Here is a 23,415-nt window from a genome sequence, read left to right on the forward strand (position 1 = left end):
TGTACCCTTGCAATATGCACCATAGGTTTAATCCCACCATTCACCCTCCCTCAATCTGACCTCTCACTTCCCTGCCATCCCCCACTTCCCTCCTTCATCCTGGGCCATAGTTATGATCTATTCTTCATATGAAAGTGTGAGTGATTGTAAATTGGTTTCATAATAGTACTGAATACATCGGATATTTTTTCTTCCATTCTTGAGATACTTTACTAAGTAGGATATGTGTGTAATTTTAAAGGGAAATGGTAAACATCTACTTTCCAGACAGAGATGCCTTACTAAAACCATCCAGATTCTTCTAGTGTAGCCCTCATTATTCTTTTTCCCCAGGAAAACCTGACGAAAAAGGTTGAGTCTGTTTTCCCTAGACTTTAATTTGTAAGTGCTGGCCACCTGCTGGAGGCTGTCTTTGATTATGTGTAGCAACCCCTCCATCTTCCCGTGCACCTTTTGGTAGCTTATTGTGGATGTAGTGGGAATGAGATGGCATTAGTCCGTCCGCTGGGGGTTATATAACTAATGCAGCTGCTGTTTGCCCAGAAATCTACAAGGCAGTTTCTCCTCCAGTGATGATATTATTGGTCTATTACACTGTCTCCCAACAACCAACAGTGAAGTGAACTCCCTGATATTAGGACTATTTAAACTTCACAAAAATCCTGTGAAGGCAACATTTATATTCCCATTGAACAGATATGAAACATGAGACTTATGTAATTAGGCTGAGGTTCCATAGGCTGGATTTGAAACCAAACCTGCTTGACTCTGAAATGAACCGTCTTTATGATTATGTTGGTCTTTATGAATGCAAATGCTTGTTTTTAATAGAGTTTCCTTACAGATGAGTTCATTTACAGATCCGCATTGTGACCATGCAGTAACAATCCCTTTATTGTTAGGATTTTTAACGACATGAGTGATACATGGATACATTTTTGTTTTAAAACATTTCAATATTACAAATATGTTCAAGTCCTTGTAGCCACCCAAGCCCACCCCAGTTCCCTAACCAAGAGGTGACTTCTATTACCAGTTATTTATGTTTCCCCTAGATTTGTATATGCATTTGTGTATATACTTAAAAACTTAATGGAAATATATCGTGTTGTATCTGGATAATACTGTGGATGTGTAATATATTATTTTTCGGTAGGCTTTTTCCTTTAGTATTATGTCTTAGACACTTTTCCTGGTCAGTAACCTCAGTATCTACCTTATTCTTTAATGCCGTGTGTGTGCTTGTAATACACTAGACTTCTTTGAACCTTTACCCTGATGATTGTCATTTTTTGATGCTCATATGAACAAAACTACCATGGAGGATGCGATGCCTTCTTAGGGACCTGTTTTTGCCCTTTCTTTCCCTCAAACCAACCTCTTGGCTGATAGGTTGGCATTTTTTTGCATTTTGAATTCTAAATATAACAACCCAACAACCTGATTATCTGAATTGAGGTTCATTAGTGAGAACAGATGTGCTCACCCAGAGAGGAAGACAAATCAAGGATATGAACACTTGTCCAAACCCACACATCTCAGCCTTCCGTTTTAGCTGAGACACGTGCTGGGACGGTGCTACAGTTGGGTTTGCACTTTATCCGACCTGAACCACAAATTCTGCACGATTCTAGTCTCTGCAGTTGGCCAACCTCCAGTTCTCTGCATTTAGAACCCTGTGATGTCTCTTATTCAAATAGCTGGGGCAGGAGGAAACATAGATGAATTAATTATCCCGTATCATGGTGCCTTTTTTTGTGAGACTAGATAATGCAGCTGAAGAGTCAGATAACGAGAAGAGGTCACAGAGAGCTTTGTGAGCTCCTGCCTTGGCAGCGGCCTGCCTGTGGATTTTCTAAAGCAGAGAGTGGGGCCAGTACCCACTTGGAGAATGAAGCTATTTAAATCACTTGCTTTTGGCTCGAGATCTGAAATTAGTTAACTGGCTGGTTATTTGCGGTCAGGCTGGGCTTCTGCCATTGCAAAGACATAGATTACTGTGGCCTTGGGCACCGGCCCCAGGGTGAGGAGTGGAGCAGGCCAGAGGGGTGCACCAGTGGCTTTCCATCACTGTGACTTGGTCTGCAGTGGTGAAGCTCCTGACCCTGACCTTGGAATGGGCTGTGGTTCACCACACATGGGAGCTCCTAATAGCCTGAGGGCTTTGATTGCTGAGGATTCTCAGTGTGTCTTGGGTGGAGGACACACCAGGAATGGCTACTTTGCGTTCCCCAAGGCCTGGCACTTTGAAGTGGTTCTTTTTATTTTCCAGGGAATTGGGCCCTGCTGTACTTTTTTTTTTTTTTCCTGCTGTACTTTTGTGGTGACAATTAGAATTAGTGGCTACATATCCTTTAATGCAGCAGTTCTCAATGACCCACAGGAACCATATTAAAGGGTTGCAGCATTAGAAAGGTTGAGAACCACTGCTCTAATGATTTATGGAGTATCCATGTGCCTCACCCCCTAGTAAGTGTAAGGAATATATGAATGTAAATTGAGGCAATGAAAACAAGGTGATTTCCCTTGAGGACAGTACAGTCTGGGGTATTCGTAAAAAACTGCCTTTAGCAGAAGAGGTGTTTACTTACTCCTCTTTGTTGAATCCATACAACCACCACCCCGCAATCTGAGCTGAGCTCCGAAGTGTGAGGAGCTGTCACGGCTAGCTCTGGCCCTGAGAGCCAGTGTCTTTGTACTGCTAGAGCCTTCTTGTTTTTTCTGCTTAGAGCCAGGCTGTGCACTTTCAGAAATTGGAGAAAAAAATCCATTTGTTATTTTCTTTCAAGAAGTTTTCAGCAGTTGCTGAAAGGAGCAAAAGCACACATGTATATGCAGAGCTTTTAGGTATAGCTGATGTAAATGCAGAGGCAGGTGTGGGCTGCAGTTGGAGGAAAAGTCTTCACATCACAGTTAGTATTGGAGCTGGAAGTCAGAAAGGAAGAGGATTAGGACTCAGTGCCAGCGGTGAGTGAGTGGCGAAGGGGAGATTATGCAGGCTGACTGCAGAGGCCTTGAATGCCAGGCACAGGCAGGAGGCAGCTGTCTGGGCTCATGTGGCAGCCAGGCAGTGGGAGAGAGAGGTTAGGACATCAGAGAGCCTGCAGGAATGTTGGGGAGTGTCTTAGAGACAAAAGCAGAGTGGGAACTGGGCTGGGGGCAGGGATCCAGGTAGGGGCTGGCATTGCTGCCAACTCAGCAGTGGCCACCAAATCATACTCCTCCTCCATTTGCAGATGATACTTTCCCTATTACAGAGCCACACCCACACATTTGCTTATTGTGTCTGGCCTATTAGGAGGTATAAAAGGACAGACTTGAGTAGCTGGGAGCAGAGGCCTGCAAACCCTGAAATATTTACTCTCTGGCCCTTTTACAGAGAAAGAATAAATGAATAATGTTTGCTAGCCTGAGCCAGAACTACTTATAAGTGGCCAGAAAGGGGAAGCAAAGCACAGCTCCTAGCCCATGGTATGTGTCCTGGTTGATTGATGTATGCTGAGAAATGAGCAAAACAAACCAAACCAAAAATGGCTAGCGGGAAAAGAAACTGTCATAACTGTGGGTGTTTGCTAATATTAGATCATATCAGACAGCAGGGAGTCCACTGAGGAAGAAGACTTCTGATAGGGGACTCCAGGGGGAAGGATTTTTACAGAGCTCTCAGGGGCAAGAGGAGGAAAGGGAACAGGAGGGCTGAGGAGCTGCGGAGCAGGATGGTAGACCAGGGGAAGGAGAGCAGCATGTCCTCCCTGATTCAGAACCTCTGGTGGCCCTGTAAGAGCTGGCGGAGGGCTTTCCCAAGCCCTCTCACCTCTGACTGGAACTCAGCTTTGGAAGCAGGGATGTTGAACTCAGCTTAGTTCTGCTGGGAGGCTGGCTTGCCTGCACTGGCTCAAAGGTTTTTTCTGTTTTTCACTTTTAAAATAGCAGCTCATATTAGTGTTGCCACCATCTGCTCCCCGGCTTACTAGAGCTAGAGGAGTGGCAACTTGCTGGGTAGGTAACAAGGCTGGTGTAATTCACACTTCAACTTCTGAAATTCTCAGTGGGAGAGTGGCCCTGGGGGACCAGATGGGGGTGTGGCAGGGCAGGCTGGGGTGTCAGGCCACACTGAATCCTTCTGAAAGCCTATCAGGATAAGTTAAGAACTCAGGGGGAGTGGCAGGGCTCAGACAAGGAGCTGGCAACCCAGTTGGCACCCTAGCATAAAAGTGAAGAGGGAGGACACCTGCCTCAGACAATAAGCAGTGCGCATGGTCAGGGGCTGGCAGGCTCAGCCAGACTATGCGCAGGCCCTTGGGAAGGTTGTGGAGCCAAGGAACACTGTCTCTGTAGAGGTGCATCCTCCTTGGAGACCATGTTATCCAGAACCAGTGAAGTAGGAATAATATCTAGAGTATGACATTGTAACTCTACATGGAATTGTCTTCCCCAGAAAACCTTGTCTTCCCTAAAGCAGAAGAAGCCATGTATAAGGCTGTTCATTATAGTAGCACTGTGTATAATAACAAATTTTAGGAGAAGGAAAAAAGAACCAAAAATACTTCCCAGTGCTAGAAAGGATAAATAGAGGGTGGTTTATTCACAAGCTGAAATTTTAGACAGCAGTTAAAATGAATTAGTTGCAGCTGGGTGTGTCAACATGGCTGCATCTCACAAACTGCAAGCTGTAGTACATTTATCCTGTACAATGTTTATGCACATGTGAAACACACTCAAACACAACACTTGTTAGATTTCGTAGTGGCCGTATGATTGGCCGTTCATTGTGCTTTTCTGTGTGCTGGAAATAATTTATAAAGAGAGAAAGGAGGAATGGGGGCTATGTGCACACATGTATGCATACACACAGGTGCACACACAGCAGTGGGCTGGAGCTTGTGTAACCTGAGCTGAGGACCGTGAACCCTGAGGTGGTCGCGGTGGCTGTGCTGGTTGCTCAGGTGTCTTCCAGGTTAGCTGGGTGCACTGACCATGCAGGATGGATTCATTGCTGGCGTAGTGCCAGGCCCAGGGTGGCCACGTGTCAAGATTTGGGAGGCTAGCTTAAAAATTGGTGCGATGAGCCGGTTTTCTGTAAGGTACCCCACTGGTAGATGTTGAATCACAGGAGGCAGGGGGGTACAGTCTTATTCTCCGCCATCGATTTGAAGAAATAAGAGTTGTCTTGGGCCACACGTTAAATACATAAACACTAATAGAAGCTGATCAGCAAAAAAAAAAAAGTCCGTTCACACTTTTTATGATGTTCGACACCAGAGATAAGCCAAAAAACTCCTCACAAAATCACCAAGTGGCCAGTGGGCTGTAAGTGGACCCCCTGGTGGAGGATGGTTTGCTTTCTTGTAAGAAAAGGTTCTGAGGGCAAAGGTGTCTCTGCAGTGAGGCTAAGGTCTCTGCCATCTGGCCCTCAGCCAAGGCCAAAGGAGCCCACAGAATGCTGTGTTCATGGCGATGTGCAGCGTTATGCTGGAAAGGACAGCATGGGAGCCCCAAATGCTGGAAAGGACAGCGTTGGGGGCACCCTTGATTCCACAAGGTCACCAGCTCCTCAGTTGTCTTCTGTCTCAGTGGATGAGCAGAATCTGGCGGAGGCATGGAGGAGGCTGAGATATAGAGTGTCCTTGGTTAGGAAGTCCCTACTCTCACTAGCCACTTTTTTTTTTTTTTTTTGTGGTTTTTGGCCGGGGCTGTGTTTGAACCCGCCACCTCTGGCATATGGGACCGGCGCCCTACTCCTTGAGCCACAGGCACCGCCCTCACTAGCCACTTTTGGAAGAAAGCGAAATCTATGTGAATCTGTCAGGCAGCTTATAAAAGAGGGGTGATGTGTAGATATGAGGATGTTACCTTTGATGAGGGTTATGTGGATTCTGGAAGGAAATTTGTTGTGATGTTAGTCATACTGGGAGTCCTGAAAATTTAGCTCTTGTAAGACTTTTGCTATAGATAGTGTAAGGAAAAGTTGCTGGTTGTAAAACAGTTTAGTACCATGCTGGTGAGGTAGTAAAATTGAAAGTCCAGAAAGGGCTTTATGGTTATCTGAGTTAAACCCCATGTGTTAATGAGGGAATGGGGCTTAGCAACCATTCTCTCCTTGACCAAATTCTATTTTAACTAGGATTCATCCTTGGGCATGTTCTCTAGAGCCCAATTTTAGCAAGAATCCTGCTAAATTAGTTTAGCCAGAGTCCGTCAGCCTCTGTATCTGATCAAAGTCCTCGTCCTCCACTGTCTCCCAGGTAATGCCATCACCCTAGCCTGCATTCATCAGGATCCTGTTGCGCCAGTTAACAAAGACTTACCTCACTCTTCAGTGATTTTCCATTTACTACCCCCACCCTGCTTTTTAGCAAAAGCTCCCACTTTTCCTTGTTATGTTTGGAGTTAAGGCCTCTCTCTGACTCCTCTCTCAGGAGGAAATTTCCCTTCATCTGTCACAGTAGCCCTGAACAAAATCTGCCTTGTCATTTAAAAGGGTGTCAGAATAATTTTTTCGTTAACAGCTGAAGAGAAAGTGGCTTTTCCAGGGTAACACTTAGAGAACATTTCAAAATTTGTTCTAGCATCTGGATTTGTAGACTCCAAGTTCACTGTTCTTTGCCCAAACATGCTGCCTTTATGCCTTCCAGAGCACAGAATTAAGAAGTAATTAACTGTACAAAATGTTTTGCTTGGATTAATAAAAATGTAAATGACATCCTCTAGAGATCACGGTCTGTCTCCTCTCCTGCTCTGCATAGGATAGTTGCTCAGGGTGAGTGGTCATTTAACCTTAATTCTAGTACAGTGAATTACAGACCTTTCCCTGTCTCTAGATGCTCTGCACTGCACCGGGCTGGACTGGTTGTGCGGGCATCCACAGGGTTGTGTGTTTTCTAGGCATGGCTAAGTGCTGAGTTACACTATATTAGTAGCTGATTAAAGACTTGTTAGTAGGCTTGGACAGTTCATTCATCATTCATTCATTCCCACAAATAAAAACAAAGTGAAACAATACAAAACCAGTACATCAGCACTTGGCACTTGCTTTGTACCAGTCATAGTCCAGGGATCTAAGTTATTTCAGATAGAATCATTAAGCCTTGGAAACTGAGCTAGGTTCCAGAGGTGAAGGCAGAGAGAAAGATTGGGAGAGTCCCAGAGCTTCTGTGCCTGGGGTAGACAAGAGACAGAGGATAAAAAGTCAGATTTTGGGGGGACTGATTATTAAAGTCAGCATAAATGATGACCACGAGGAGCTGGTAGCCCAGGGGAGGATTTGAAATACTGATATTTGTTTATTCAGTAAACGTGCTGAGTATGTGTAATGTGTAAGGCCTTGTTCTGCACCTTTCAGGGAGAAATGAATGAAGTTTTTTTTTTTTTTTTTTTATATAACATTTTAGTTGAATCCCTGGGGTTTTCCGGATATACAATCATGTCATCTGCGAAGAGTGAAAGCTTGATCTCCTCTGATCCTATTTGGATACCCTTGATCGCCTTCTCTTGCCTGATTGTGATGGCTAAGACTTCCATTACAGTGTTAAAAAGCAGTGGAGACAATGGGCAACCTTGCCTGGTTCCTGATCTGACTGGAAAGGTTTTCAGTTTTACTCCATTCAATACTATATTGACTGTGGGTTTGCTATAAATGGCCTCTATCAGTTTAAGAAATGTCCCTTCTATACCTATTTTCTTTCTTTTTTTAAAAATTAAATAATAGCTGTGTATATTAATGCAATTATCTATTTTCTTAAATTTTCTATTCATAAAAGGATGCTGGATATTATCAAAGCTTTTTCTGCATCAATTGAAAGAATCATATGGTCTTTGTTTTTTATTTTGTTTATGTGATGTATTATATTTATAGATTTACGTATATTGAACGAACCTTGAGACTCTGGGATAAAACCCACTTGGTCATGGTGTATAATTTATTTAATGTGTTGCTGGATTCTGTTTGCTAGGATCTCATTGAATATTTTTGCATCTATATTCATTAAAGATATTGGTCTATGATTTTCTTTTCTTTTTTTTTCTTTTATTAAATCATAGCTGTGTACATTGATATGATCATGGGGCATCATTCAGTAGCTTCACAGACCGTTTACCAAGTGATTTGCTTTTCTTGTTGGATCTTTTCCTGCTTTGGGGATCAGGGTGATATTTACTTTATAGAATGTGTTGGGAAGTATTCCTTCTTTTTCTATATTTTGGAAAAGGTTAAGTAATACAGGTACTAGTTCCTCTTTAAAGGTTTGGTAGGATTAAGGTTTCTCATGTGTTATATTTTTGTACCCTCACAAATGCCCTGTAAGATTACATTAGCCCCATGTTTCAGATAAGAGACCTGAAGCACTGGCAGGGAAAGTAACTTGCACGTGGTCATACATCTAGAGAGCTGCAGGTGTGGGAATGAAACAGATTTTTCTGTACCCGCGGTTCTTATTATTTCCTCTTACCATAGTGTTCTGTGAAGTTCCCTGTTCTTGAGGAGCTTAGATTGTGATTAGGAAAACAACATGAAGAAATTAGTCATGACACTGTCAAAGAGTTAGGAAAAAGGCATGCCTCCTAGGGTGTGTTGGGTGTCTAAGGGTGGGAAAAGGTGTTCTGGTGAAGAGGAGAAATGAGCAGTGGTGATGATGATGATGATGGCAGCTAGTGAAGCTTCATTAGAGGAGGAAAGGGAAGATTTATGCCAGGCCTGGGAACCAGGAATCTGCCAGCTTGAATGGGGGTAGAGATGGCTCCTGAAGGTCATCATGCAGTTTGGCTACTAGACTTTGGATGCTAAGCTGTGGGTCAGGGCATACCAGGTTAGTGTTAGAAGGTAGACAAAGGCTCAAAGATAAAGCAAGGGCTTGCCTTTACTATGGCACCAGGAAGCCAAAGTAGGGGAGGCCCAGAGCCAGAATGGGGACTGAGATTGAGCCAGAATGCAGGCACCTGCAAGGTCAAGGACCACTGAGAAAATAATTGACCTCTGAGCCCCTCTAAAACCTGAGTAGTAGTAGAAGCTTTGTGAGGCTAGCCAAGGAGGGTAATGACCGAAGGTGAGCACCTTCCATGCCTGGTTGCAAAAGGGAGGGGCAGTATGTGTGGAAAGTGTGGGGGGCTGTTGGCTACTCAAAGCTCACTGTGTGGCACCCTCTTGCCTTCCTCCTGGTGGAAGAAAGGGGTGAAAAGGAAGGCACCAATCACATGGCCTGCCTTTGCTCTCTGAGCCTTTACTTCTGGTTTTGCCATAAGGTTAGTCTAGAAATTAAGCCCAAAGGAGAGGCAGAGGACCAGTGGTATCACTGGAATGATGAACTGCTTGAAGCATCTCAGTGTCACCGTCTTTTACCCCAGACCACTCATATGGTTGTCGTAGTGAATAGCATCAAACCCTTTGCCTGGCGTGGCCTCATTTGGTCATTGGATCCCACAAGTTCTTTGGATCCCACTTCCTGCCCCTCAGAGGCTCCCCTTGTTCTAGGCTTAGTGGAGCAGATGTGAAGTTGGTGGCACCCCGGGGGCATCAGGAGACAGACGGCCCACTGGTGGGAAGTCAGGCCCTACTGCAGCTTGCATGGAGCCAGAGGGCTGGGGATGGGGGAAGGCGGACATCTCTCCAGAGGCTGCTTCTACTGCTCTGCTTCACAGAGGGCAGAAAAGTAGGTCTCTGAGAACAGCCTGGAGCCCAGGGGCACCAGCGCAGTGAGCATGTGCATTAGTGTAATTGTTCTTCTAAAGTTAATGGGGCTGTTTATCCCTAGAGAACACTTAAACACTCATGTGATTTAGGAGCAAAGTTGCGGGTTGGAGGCAGGCTGGCTCCCCTGGAAATGTAGTCTCCTGTTTTGTAAAACAATCTCACCCTTTCTTTCCTTCTCTCTTCTGTTCTATCTGCAGGTCAACGGATTATGGCACCACCTATGAAAAGCTGAATGACAAAGTGGGCTTGAAGACTGTCCTCAGTTACCTCTATGTCAATCCCACCAACAAAAGGAAGGTAAGAAGCTGGTCAGGAGGTCTTGAGCACTCTCGCTGGGTGGCAAGGTTGCTTAGGGCCAAGGGTTAAGAAAAAAAGCCTAACAGCCATGGAATCATTTATAGAGGCCTGGGTTATAATGGCCCTCCAATGGTCTGAGGGACAGTGAACTGGCCCCCTGTTTAAAAAGTTTGAGGACCCCTTCAAAGGGCACTGTTTGTAATTCTAACAACAACCTTGATAGTGATAATAATAACAGCAGCAGCAGCAGCAGCAGCACCAAAGGATGTATTAAATATATAACTGTATAAGTAGTTCCTCTGTCTTATCCGATTTATCCTCACAACCCATCTATGGGGTAGAAATTATGATGGTACTCATTTTACAGGTAAAGAAACTGAAGTGCAGAGAGATTAACTAACTTTCTAGTGTGAATCAGACAGTGGTAATATCTATAATTCGAGCATGGGTTTGCTTGACTCCAGAGTTGAGTCTTTCCACAGCCTTCCTCTTGCTGGTTAGCTTTCTGAGAGTTCATTATGCCCAGGGAGTCTGTTTCTGCTGAAGAAAGTAGATGCATCTCTGGAATTCAGATTCTTCAACTTGATCTTGAGCTGCTTCTGAGGCAGAACAGGGCAGACGTGGTTCCCCCTGCTCCTCTGTTTTCCTCTTGACTTAGCCACCACGATGGAATTATGTAAGGTCAGACCCTGGTCATGCAAACCTACTGGGAGGAGGAGGAGGCCTGGATTCCATGGAAAGATGGATGGATAGTTTTTGAAAATCAATACTGGGCAATGTATTATCTTTGGGGAGGATAATCCTTCCCCAACTAGGAAAGCCCTGCTGTTCAGGAACTTAGGCAGGCCTGGCTCAAACACACCCAATGAACACATAATTGATCATTTGAATATTTCTAAAAGGCTAAAGCAGTGGTAACACTAGCTCACTTGCAATCCGATTTTCATTCCCTAGTGGTTTTGCACACACTTCCTTCCTCCTTGAGGTAAGCTCAGGAGGAAGCTCAAAACTGTTGTGTGAACATCCCTGATCTCTGATTCCAATGTGGGGGAGTCCAAGCTTTGGCTAAGAATGATGACTGTTCGTACAAAGTACAGTGGCTTTGGCTCAGACCAGCCTAACATACAGCCCCACTGCTTCTCCTTACTTCCACCTGCAGTACTACCTCTAAGGGCTCCCAGCCAGGGAGGAAGTGGAATTGTCAGCTCCTGGTCCAACGGGATGATTGATAACCAAAGGATCCAGCCAGCTGCGAGGATTACCAGACCCCTAGAGTATGCCCACCAGCCAAGTGTCAAAACCCTGGTGATCAGGAGGGCTATTTAAGTGCTGTTACTACATAAAGTAACTCTTTGTCCCAAAGGGTGGTTGTTTGTACATTTTTCAATATTATTATTTCAATTATTGCATGTTAGCATTGGAAGAGACCACAACTACAAGTGGTTATTCACTTTTTTTTTTAATTTATTTTTAAATTGGCATATAAAATTGTATGTATTTATCATGTACATGTTCTAAAGTACATATACATTATGGAATGCCTAAATCCAGCTAATTAACGAATGCATTACCTCACATGGTTATTACCATTGATAAAATTTGTTCTCAACATATGTTGAGAACATTTATCCACTTAACGTTTCTCAGGAATACATTCTATCTTCATTAATGATAGTCACCATACTATACAGTAGATCTCTTAAACTTATTCCTCCTACATAATTGTCATTATGTGTTTTTGCCCAACATCTCCCCAACCTCCTTACCCCTCTAACCACCTCCAGGGGTCCTCAAACTTTTTAAACAGGGGCCAGTTCACTGTCCCTCAGACCATTGGAGGGCCGGACTATAGTTAAAAAAAAAACTATGAACAAATTCCTATGCACACTGCACATATCTTATTTTGAAGTAAAAAAACAAAATGGGAAGAAATACAATCACACCACCTCACGTGGCCTGTGGGCCACAGTTTGAGGACCCCTGACTAGACCCTGCGACCCATGACTCTAATTCCAATTTTATGAGATCAACTTTTTTAGAGTCTGCATGTGATTGATTTCATGTGGTATTTGTCTATCTGGTCCTGGCTTATTTCACTTAACATGATGTCTTCCATGTTCATCCATGTTGTTGCAGATGACAGGATTTCCTTCTTTGTTATAGCTGAATCCTATTTCATTATGTATATGTATACCATGTTTTCCCTATCCACTGATAGACTCATTAGTTGATTCCATATCCTGGCTATTGTTGATAATGATATCATAAACATGGGAGTGCAGCTAGTCTCTTTGATATATTGATTTCATTTTATTTAGATATCTACCCAGGAGTGGAACTGCTGGATCATATGGTAGTTCTATTTTTAATTTTTTTGAGGAGCCTCCATACTGTTTTCCATAATGGTTGTACTAATTTACATTCCTACCAACAGTGTGCCTAACAGTTTTTGAACTGCAACTCTTTTGCACATGTGATTAAAGTTTTACACTTCTCTAAAAACATGCCTAAGCTATAAAAATTTTCATACATTTTGAAGGGTTTGTGAACATCACAGATCCCACCCATATACCCAAGATGTCCATGAATATCAGTTGGGAATTATTTCTCTGTACCAACAGTCTCATTTTACTGAAGTTAAAAAAGCCCACATAGCCAGGTAGAAAAAAGAGTGAGGATTAGAACCCAGAACTCTTGATTCTCAGGTTTATATTTCTTTGCTTCAGCTCTGCCCATGTACCTTTTCCTCCTCTGTAATCATAGCCTAGGCGGTGTTGACAATTGCTTCATGATATTGAATTAAAGCTTGGTGCTGTGTCCATGATGGATACATGGTAAAAGTTGACTGAATTGAGTTGTTGACAATCTATACTGATTCTTCCTCTCCCAAGTCCCTTCTTGAGAAGGAGGCTGAGGCCCACTGGGACAACTGCCCCACCCAACTTGCTCAGCTGGTTGGTGGCAGCCTTGGCAGTTGGTCTCTTAACCCCCAGTCGAATGCTCTTCTCATCCTACATGACTGCCTGGGCTCTGAGGAATCACAGTGGGTGTGTGCTTTGAGAGAACTGAGTGTTGTACACAAAAGATGCCCTGCAGCATGGATCTCTGACCTATAATGGAACCACGACAGAACTGAATTAATTATATTTTCCTGTAGATGATACATCACCTGTCTTTGTAAGGATTTTTCTAAGTGGTGGATTCCTAAATAGATTTTTATCTGAAGGGTTGTATCTGTTCTTATTCATTCTGGCATTCATTTACCATGTGTGTTTCTGGTTGGAAATGCTTGTAGTAATTTTTCTCTTGGTATTTTGCTGTTTTTCTTTACTCTGGACTGTTTAAAGTCTCTGTAGCACAACTTGGAAGTTCTTAGAAGCAAGGGAGACAAAGGGTGGGTTAAGGCAGATGCTGTGGGTTGAAGGCAATGTTCCATGTTCTGTGGGTTGGAGGGAATGTTCCATGTTCTCTCCCATCCATGGCTGGGATTCGGGAGATCATGGGTACAGATATGCCACTTCCATTTGTTATTTACACAGGCGATGTCCAGGCCATGGGCTCTCCAGAGCAATTTCCCACAGGAATTACTGCCCATGAAACAGAAACTAGGTCTATTTTATTTGTCTTCTTTGAAGAACATCACCAAAGCACAGTTAACTCCTACCTAAGAGGTGCTGCCACCCAGGAAGTTAAAAGCACAGACATTTCTTTACTCAGATTAGGGAAAGATAAATATCAGGCTAATGGCATAGATTTACTTTTTTAAAAACAGCAGTAGAAATTAATGTTCACAAGGAGCCTGTGTGATCCTGAAGTGCTTTTGGCATCATCTAAGAAAAGATGAAATTGGATTCTATTTCATTTCATTAAGTGGTATGACTTATATCCTGAGCCTCTAGATGTTGGCAGTACACACATATTCTACATGACGACTTTCTCTTAACCAGAATATTCAGTTAGTAGAACTCCTGCTTCTCTAGCTACTTAGGCAAAATGACATTTTGACATAAAATACTCATTTCTTTAGTAGTCTAGAGTTCTGAGTCTTTATGACTTTCTAATGAAACTTTTTTTTAGTCTTCTTATTAAATATGTCTTGAAGTTTAAGCCTGTAGTCATCAGGATTCTCATCTCACCTTATGTTATGAGAAATTCTTTTAATTCTCTCAGTACCTCAATTATCTGTAGCTCCCCGTTGTTCATGGGCCAGCTAACGGCAGTCGTCTCTGGCAGATTTTGGAGTTCGTCTTGGTAGAAGCACTTGCTTTTCACCTAATGAGTTATTTATTTAACAGATGGCTGCTGCTTTCCTCAGAGGCTATGAATACATCAAATGAGATCTGTTGCCCTTGGCAAAACTGTAAATTGAACTTGTATTTACATAGTGTCTCCCAAAGCTAGTTGTTGATTTTTTGAATACTTTTTTGACAACATAAGATCTCCAAATACAGGTAGTTGAGAAGCCATGAAGTTGGAAACAGAGGTGTTAGCCTGTGTATAGTTCCCTTCTCTTAGTAGTAGTATCAGGCAGCATTAACTGAGCACCTGCTGTACTAAGCTCCCTTTCACTGGCTTTATCTTTGTGATCTCTAATTCTCTCAGCCACGTTAGGGAGCAGGTAAGATAAGAAAACAGACTCTAACCCTAACCCTAAGATTACTGTAAATGGTGAATCTTTAATAGCCTTCCCAATAGATTGATTTTGGGGATAAATTAATGAGGATACATTCAGGAATTTTGAGCTGCCTTAAGGTAGTTGGGATTTGCACTAAGACGTTTTATCTTTGTCCTAGGCCGTGAGTAGGGCATCATCATTTTATCTAGAGGGTTTTATAATTCCAGATCTAAATGAGAATATTGATATGGAATGGTCAAAGCTGTTCCAATTGAAGTTGTCTTAGACTGTTGTTCTGTGGTGTGGTGGCATCAGCATTATTTTAATGACCTAGACCTGCCCTGACTATATTTAATGTGAATTCTGCATCAGTAGCTATTTGGGCTGTTTGCTTTTCTCAGACTATTGACCAGTTAGCTCATCACCTTGGTTTGAGCTCGCCTTCCTTAAGGGAGCCCAGCATTGCGGAATGTACCTGGACCTGGAACTTGGAAGATGAAGGACAGCATATTAGTTCTGGGAGCAGGAGTGTGAAAGGCTTGCCTCCCAGAGGAGGGGCTCTGCAACAGTGGGGCCTAATGAACTCCAGCTCACAGTTTTCCCTTTCCTGCCTAGGAGGTAAACATATCTGGGTACCCAGAACTCATTACTGTCAAATGATTTTTGTCCTCAGGCCCATGCAGAATGGCAAGTGCCAAGGTCAAGTCTGCATTTAACAGAGCTCTATGGAAAGGGGCTTGCCTCCCATGAGCCAATTTTAGAATAAATCTTTGAGGGGACTGGGAAATGCAGGCATGTTGTAGTCTAATTGCTCTGTCTCAGAAGTGACTGCCACCTGCAGCTTTGGAGACAGTGTGTTGGAAACGCCAGAGAGTTTACACAGATCTGACTGCTGGGGTTACCAAGTTACTACTGAGTAGAGGAATGGGTGTGTGTGTGTGCACGTGTGTGTGTGTGTGTGTGCATGCCTGCATGCATGCATGTGTTGTTTGTGTGTATGTTGAGGGGGCTGAAGGTCTGATATCAGTATGGAATAATGGCTTCTTTTTATTGACCTCCTAATAAAGGTTGGGGGGGGGGAGGATAGGTTCCCTACTATATCTCATTCTAAGTTTTACTGTTAGTTCCCTCGGCCTGGTAGTTTTAACCCCATTTGATAAGTGAGCAGACTGAGGCTACTGATTTTAGTAAAATAGCTAAGAAAAGGGGTCTGTGATCCCATTCACTTCTTTATGACCACAAGGTTAGCTTCCACTGCCATAGGTAGAAAGACTGGGTGAGCTGCAGTCTTTACTCTGTTAGTAGTAACCCAGTTGTCTGGGTACTCTGCTCATTAATGTTAGAGGATTAGTAGTTTCTTAGAGGAGGAGGGGAACATTAGGTCCTCCATTCCTAATTGATTTACCAGTGAGAAAGATAATTACTTCCAGGCTACGCTGAAGAAATACAGTGGGAATTACCAGTCAGATTTCTCCAATGAGCAAGCAGCCTCCATCTAGCTGTAAAGAGGCCATGTGCGGCCGGATGCTGGTTATGCCTCTGTCATTCTTTTGATATAGCAGCATAACCCTGAGCCATCTCTAACACCCTAGAAAACCTTTAAACAAAACACAGTACAGAATTTTAAATTATTGGACTCCTGCTTTCCTTGACCCATGTCTCCCAAGATTGTTGGAGGGTCAGAGAAAGTGAGCAGTAGAGTAGTACATTTTCAATTCACAAATGTGAAAGTCTCTTCCGCTACAGTAAAGAAAATAAGGTGAAAAGATAATTTTACACTGTCAAACAATCTGTTAAATGTTTGGCTGCGAGCAAAGTATTTTGTGGAGGGGAGGTTTCCTGCTCTCAGACACGTGCAGTCCGCTTGGGCAGAACAGGTGCACAAGAAAACAGCTGCATACCTAGACCCGAGTCTTAAATTCAAAGCAGAAAGGGGCCAGAACATAGTGGCCAGTGGGGATGTGGGCCAGGCGGGGCTGGGCAGTCCTCCTGTAAAGGCGTTTCTGCCACTAAGTTCAGATGACTGTTGTCATATAAAGATGAGGGCCCCCTGCATAGCCAGATATTGTTAATATTCTTGTTATTATTTTCTTAATCTCCTAAGAGATTTTCCTATATAGATTTTCATATAAAACTTCTGTATTTTTAAATATTTTAGATAGGTGGGGCTGTGGAGCTCAGAGTTGGAGGGCTGCCAGGCTGTACCAAATTTTCCTTGATTTTTATGTCCAATTGGTATCTCAGACCATATTCTAAATAGTAAGTATCATAAGTCTACAGGTGAAAAGTTGGTATTTGCAATGTAGTCTTTGGGGTCGCAGGATAATACTCTGTAGACTCTATTGCTGGGGGACTGCGTGGATACTTTTATTGACTCCAAAGGATCACAGGGTAGGTCCTTCATTGCAAAGAGACTTTTTGTGTCATTTAAGGGTAAGATTGCTCAAGTAGGAGAAGGAGGCAGATACCTTCTCTCTGGGCTTGGTTCTGCCCCTGAGTAATGGAGTGTCTTTGTATAAGCCAGCCTCCACTAAGAGCTTCCTCTTGCCTATTTGTAGAGAGTCCTAACGTTTTGAAGCTCCTGCAGCTCCGGGGGTCTTGGTGGTCACCACTTAGTGCTTCTCAGAGGGTTTTGTGGTGCTCTGTGATAAGGCATAGTCTTTGTGGCTCAGTGGAAAGCCTGGTGGGTAGTCCTTAGAAAGCATCATTCTCATAGCTCTTGGTTCTGTAGCCCTCTGTCTGCTGGCCAAGCCCTTCTACCCAAGCTGGCTTTTTTGAAGTTACACTCTCTTGGCTCTGATGGTAGAGCTCAGAGCAGCAGCAGCCTTAATGGCACAGTTGTGGGTTGCATCAGCACAAACCAGCGCTACTTTGTGGGAGCATCACTGTCTATCCAGGCGAGCACAGCTCTCTTCTTGTAGACAAGGTAGCTAGAGATATTGCCTGGATCTATCCTGGAAACCCAGGACAGAGGATACCATGTATCACAGGAAAAGGCAGGAGTTCAGCTCTTCTGCACCACACACCCTCATTCATGACCATTGACTCAGTGCAGCCTCAACCTGACATCGCGCTTCTGTGGACCTCTTCTCTCCCCCTTGATAAAATGTGCATAAAATGCTGTTCTTTATAGAGCAAGGAAGAGAGGTCCCGCTTAGTGCTAGCATCTGTTTCTATTAAAGTGGGTCTGATGATAGTAACCATGATAGTAATAAGCAGCAGCAGCTAGTATTTTTTGAGAATTTACTTTGTGCCAAAAATTATTCTAAAAGATTTACATGAATTAATTCATTTAATACTTCAACAACAATCCTGTGATGTTGGTACTGTCATTATTCAGTTTACAGGTGATGAGAGTTTGGTACCAAGATGTTAGCAGTGTAATGGTTCCTTACTTTGGTCTAATGTGCTCATTTAACTTGCTTCCCATCATATTTAATTCTTCGACTCACTGCATGTTGGAGCTAAAGGGCTCTCAGAGACTGTCTATGCAGGGCCTCATTTAACAGAGGAGGCCTCTCAGTGATTTGTCTGAGATCGTGAAGTCATTTACAGCAGACTTCGGGCTGAAACAGTCTATTGACACCTACTCTAGCATTCTCTTCTGAGCCCACAAGGCTGCTGACAGCTGCAGAATTCAGATCTGACGGGCAACCCCAACTGGGTACAGGGATGAGCACAAGATGGAATGGTAGGAAAATTTGTATTCCCACCTGTCCTGTTGAATAGTGATGGGGGGGCTGTAGGGTTCAAAGAGACATTGTTAGCTTCTCAGTTCTCCAGTCTCAAAGCCCCAAGGATGTTTCTTCTGGAATACTACTGCCAGTGAACCTGCATGGGAAACCAAGGACCTGGAATCTAAACTGCTTCTTACATGTTGGAAGCACATAGTGGTTGAGCAGTGTTGCCAGAGCCAAATGGCTTGATAAAGAAACAGGGAGCTGGGTCCTGGGGGTCAGATTGGGGGTGCAGAGAGAACTATCTTGGAAAAGAATCAGGATTCTGGTGTGAGCCTTTCCCCTGACTAGCTCTGGAGCATTGGGAACGTCATTTAGATTCTCTGATCTTTAGCATTTCAATGTATAAAATTGGGACAAAAGATAATTTATCTATCCCCTCCTCATAGAAGCACAACTAGGATAAAAAGAGATATATTATGCTTTGAGAGAAATCAGCTGCAAAAGAAAGGGGATGGTGGTGGTTCATTCTGAGCTCTTGCTGGTATTTCAATCACAGCATGGAACCCGGGCTCCAGCCACCCAGCTGTGACTCCAGTGCTCACTGGTGGCTGCTGGTCTGCTGCTGAGCTGCCTACCTTCAGGCTGCCTTGGATAGGATGCTCTCAGAACCCTGGGCCAGCTCATCCAGGAGGCTTGCCTCGTCCTGCCTCATCCAGGAGGCTTGCCTCGTCCTGCCTCGTCCAGGAGGCTTGCCTCGTCCTGCCTCGTCCAGGAGGCTTGCCTCGTCCTGCCTCGTCCAGGAGGCTTGCCTCGTCCTGCCTCGTCCAGGAGGCTTGCCTCGTCCTGCCTCGTCCAGGAGGCTTGCCTCGTCCTGCCTCGTCCAGGAGGCTTGCCTCGTCCTGCCTCGTCCAGGAGGCTTGCCTCGTCCTGCCTCGTCCAGGAGGCTTGCCTCGTCCTGCCTCGTCCAGGAGGCTTGCCTCGTCCTGCCTCGTCCAGGAGGCTTGCCTCGTCCTGCCTCGTCCAGGAGGCTTGCTGCCGGCTTTTCTTTCCCATCTTCTTCCCTGTCTCTTAAAACTAGACCTGCTGGCAGCCTGAGTGAGACAGATCATTCTGTTGATGGAGAGACAAGGTCCCCCTTGTTTTAATTCAGAACCACCTGGTTTTTCTTGCCTTATTAATTAACATGGTTACCAGGAGGGTAGAGCAATATTTCCAGAGATGTGTTTAGGGGAAAATGTGTGAAAGGAAAGAGTAGAAAAAGGAAAACAACAGGACATGGACCAAAACTGCCTCTTTTATGGATTCTAGTTCTAAACCTTTTTCTTTTTTTTTTTCCTCCTTGGTGTGTCCAGAAAGAACACCAGAAAATTCCTCTGCCTATCTTCAGAAAGGGAAAGTATTAGCCCTTAGCACAGGCTCAGAAAGCACAACAAGGGGGCGGGGGGGCGGATCACTGAGGGGAAAGATGCTGGTTTAGAAGGTTTCTTCTGCCTCTGCAAGTATGACCCTTCGATGGAGTGGCTATGAAGTACACTTCAGTGCAAACTAATCATTTAAAGGAAAAGGATCTAGAGTGATTCTTGGAAATTCAGTCTTTAGTCACAAAGTCCCTTTCTCAGCAAATATATGTACGTGGTTCCCTGTATAAATTACTGCAGTACGCTCTAGCCAAGAATTTATTTAAAGGCTCATTAAAATGATTGCTAGTTTTTTCTTTTGCATTTTATTTGAAAATGGGAAGAATATAAACCTATAGCCTGGCTTTTCTCCAAAGTGCCCTTTAGGGTTTGCATTGAGTATATCATTTTTTTTTTAAAGAAAGGTATGACTTATAAGATTATCCAGGCATTTTAGAGGAATAATAAAAGTTAGCCACTTATTGCATTTCTTAGAGGTTTAGATTTGCCCCCAAATTTTTAAAATTTGACTTTTAGTGCTGAGGTTTTGACATTGACTGTGTGTGTGCATGTGCACATATGTACACATAGAAGATTTTCCATAGATAGTATTATGAAATCTTCAGAGTTAGAAATACAAAAAGAATTTGTTTCTTTTCTGCGTGAATTCTGAGTTGGACTGAATCAAGAATTTAAGGAAGTTTGTGTCCCTGGATGGATGTGTGAGATGCTAGTTCTGTTCTGCAGGCTGGCTCATTTGACCCTCATAGTTGCTCAGTGAAGCCTCTGAGAAGGGGCTCCATTTGGGGTGGGATGTCAGCCATGGCTCAGATTAATGGCTAAGGCAGATGTAGTGATAGGAGCAGGAAAACCAAGGACCCAACCAAAAGGATAGGCCATTTAACTGCAGTTTGAGGAAGTCAGGCTGGGTAAGAGAAAACAGCAATATGATGACGTTGATGGGGGCTTCCAAACCAGGCCCGGATGACCAGTGGTGATGGTGGAAATTTTACGTTTTGAAGGCCTTTGAACAGAAAACAGTGTATCTTCATCAGAAAGAATGAACACAGCATCAAACTTGAAGAAGGATGCCCTTTTATGTGGCATCATCATAGCCAGGGAAAGGTAGAGGCAAAAATCAGGCAGATTTTGGAAGAAAGCTTGGGATTTGGAGGAGAGAGTTGAAGGACAATCTGACGTGTGATTTAATGGGCATGTTGGCTTTAGCATTTGCAAGTTGCGAGAGAGAGTTGTGAGTATATCTTGTGGAACCCCCAAAACCCCAGGGTAGAGTTAGGACTCCGGGAGCCATAGCAGGTCTGAGCAGGGGCTTCAAGGCATGAGACCTATGTCTGAGGAAGGCTGGAGACCAGCCTCTCAGATGCCTGAGTTCAGCTTCCCACTCTGTCCTCCCTTCTGCCCTGCCCTCACCAGACCTTCTGGGTGTGTTTTCTGAGCATCACAGGCAAAAGCAATTTTAGCAAAGAGCTTTGGAGGGCTGGGTGATGTGTTCTTCCTAATGTTCTGATGCACAGTCATATAGCAAATGATTTTCACTGCCCCTGAGGTAGAGATAGCTATAACAAAAACAACCACCACCACCAGAGAAAGAAATGACTCTATTTTTTCTCCCCTTCCTTGGTGAGCTAAACCAGGCAGAGAGATTGCTACTGGCATGGATGCCTCACCCCTCGTTTCTCTCCCCCTTACTGGTCCAAGGTCAGAATGACAGACGTCAGGGCTCAGCACACTCTGCTGGTGAGCACGTCTGGGTAATGAGGGGCGAGTGTTCTAGGATCTTCAGATCTGCCAAATGCCTCAGGGGCAGGTTTGGAGCCAGCACGTCTCTGTCCCCCTGCATGTTGGGGTCTGAGCTGGTGGCACAGACTGAGATACTGGCCTCAGTGACAAATGGAGGCCTCCGTCGGTGTTGGCAGCCCTGTGTTGAGGGCCTCCTGAGAACAGATGCAGACAGCCATCCCTGTCACCTCACAGCACTAGTTGAACTCTGAGAGATGTCTCGGCTGTCTTATGATGACCAGCAGAGGAAAGAAATTAACCAGAGAAGATAAAGTGTGAGAAGTGTGTGTGATTATCTCCTTGGCAGGGCTGCTGGAGATAGGAAAGGTGGTGGTCAGTTTAGAACTTGCAAGCCATTTCTGTTTCCCTAGTAGGGCCCAGTAAGTCTGTATGATGAAGGGGAAAGGGATTCACAGGGCAGCCGGTGCCTCACTTGCTGGATGACATTAAATCTGTTATTTAACTTCTCTGAGCCTTAGTTTTTAAATCTGTAAGGGTGACTTATCATAGTAATTTCTTTAACCAAAAACATCTTTAATAATTAATTAGTATACTATGTAGTGAGTACCTGGCACAGAATAGGTATGAACCTCTCTTTAACTCAGTGATACCTCCTGCTTCCCAGGTACCCCATGTTGATGTAGCTGACTGTTCTGGAAGAAAGAATCCGTCCCCCATCAAATCAGCATCGGGAATAGTCTTTTCAACTTCCAAAACAAAAAATGTGCCTCTTAGAGCCTCCCTTCTATTTCACTTACCCATCAGCTGCGTGCTTTCTCACTGATGGTTTATATCCCACTTAATGAAGTAGACATTTAAAATGATGGTTTCCCAGCCCTACACAGTATGTGCAAAGCAAATTTTCTCCCATTTTCTCCCAAGCTCAATTAGGCAGGTAGAGCTGGTGGAGAATTCATACACAGGTATGCCTGCTGTGGGTATGAGGATCCCACAGCCCCACAGCACAGCACTGGCTCCTGAGACACACCACCTCCATCTGTGCAGGCCCACATCTGGATTCATTACTCCCTCTTGGTGAGTGCAGATTATCCATCTTGATGGCGCATGTTAATGGATTGGATTTCTTTGCTGGGTGGGGGTAACTGTGCCAGGCCCAAGAATCATGCAGGAATTAAGGCCTGGACATCCTGGCAGATATATTTAAGTGGAATGCTTATTTGGGACTGAGAGCTAGGATAGAGTTTTTGGCCTTAGAGACTGCAGTTACAGCAGCAGCTACCAGCTAGACATGGGGACTGGGGCTAGTCCAGAAAGAACAATAACTGTGGAGAGGAGAGTGGGCAGGGCAAGACAGCAGAATGGGACCTCCAGTGATTGTCCTTCAGCAGAAGCATCAATTTACACAGCTATCTACTCGAGAAAATACCTTCACAAGTACTAAGTAATCCAAGTGAGATATCATAGTACCTGGGTATAGCATTGAAATAAGAAATGATGCATTTAAGAGAGTAAAAGAGAGTTTGATATTTTCTGTATCACCACTCTCCAAACCCAGGCAGCACAGGGTGCAGAGAGAGACCATCCACGTTGGGAAAGAGAAGGAAGTGAGCACAGGACATTACCTTGGACCCCAACATCAGACTTGCCACAGCAAAACCAGCATTGGGGAATACTGCACAGTCCCAAACTGCAGGCTGGTACGTACCCACAGACTGAGCCTCCAGACCCAGTAGCCACAGGTGTCAGTCCTGGGCAGTGGACCTGTGCTCTGTTCTATACCCCTGCTGGGCCACCTTCAGAGTCCCAGGAGCTAGACTGCTCTCCGTGGCCTTAGGTTTGAGGCTCATCTCAGTGGTGAGCCTGCCCCTAAGGCCCCAGCCCTAGACAGCCCTTTGTGGCAGGCCAGCCTCAGTGGCTCTGGGCTTCAGGTTAGTCCTTGAGGACACAGGCTCTAGGCCCACCCTGGAAGACTCGATCTGC

At 44.3% G+C, this 23,415-nt stretch overlaps 1 protein-coding gene across 1 annotated transcript in view; it reads left to right on the top strand.

Annotated features, from left to right (window-relative positions):
- SORCS3 (sortilin related VPS10 domain containing receptor 3) overlaps positions 1 to 23,415 on the top strand; it is a 632,023-nt gene that overhangs the window by 266,384 nt on the left and 342,224 nt on the right. Inside the window, exon 3 of the mRNA XM_053585949.1 lies at positions 9,883 to 9,982. Coding sequence (XP_053441924.1) covers positions 9,883 to 9,982 — 100 coding nt within the window. The remainder of the gene's footprint in view (positions 1 to 9,882; positions 9,983 to 23,415) is intronic.

This window comes from Nycticebus coucang, chromosome 3, assembly GCF_027406575.1.
Source record: "Nycticebus coucang isolate mNycCou1 chromosome 3, mNycCou1.pri, whole genome shotgun sequence".
NCBI lineage: Eukaryota > Metazoa > Chordata > Mammalia > Primates > Lorisidae > Nycticebus > Nycticebus coucang.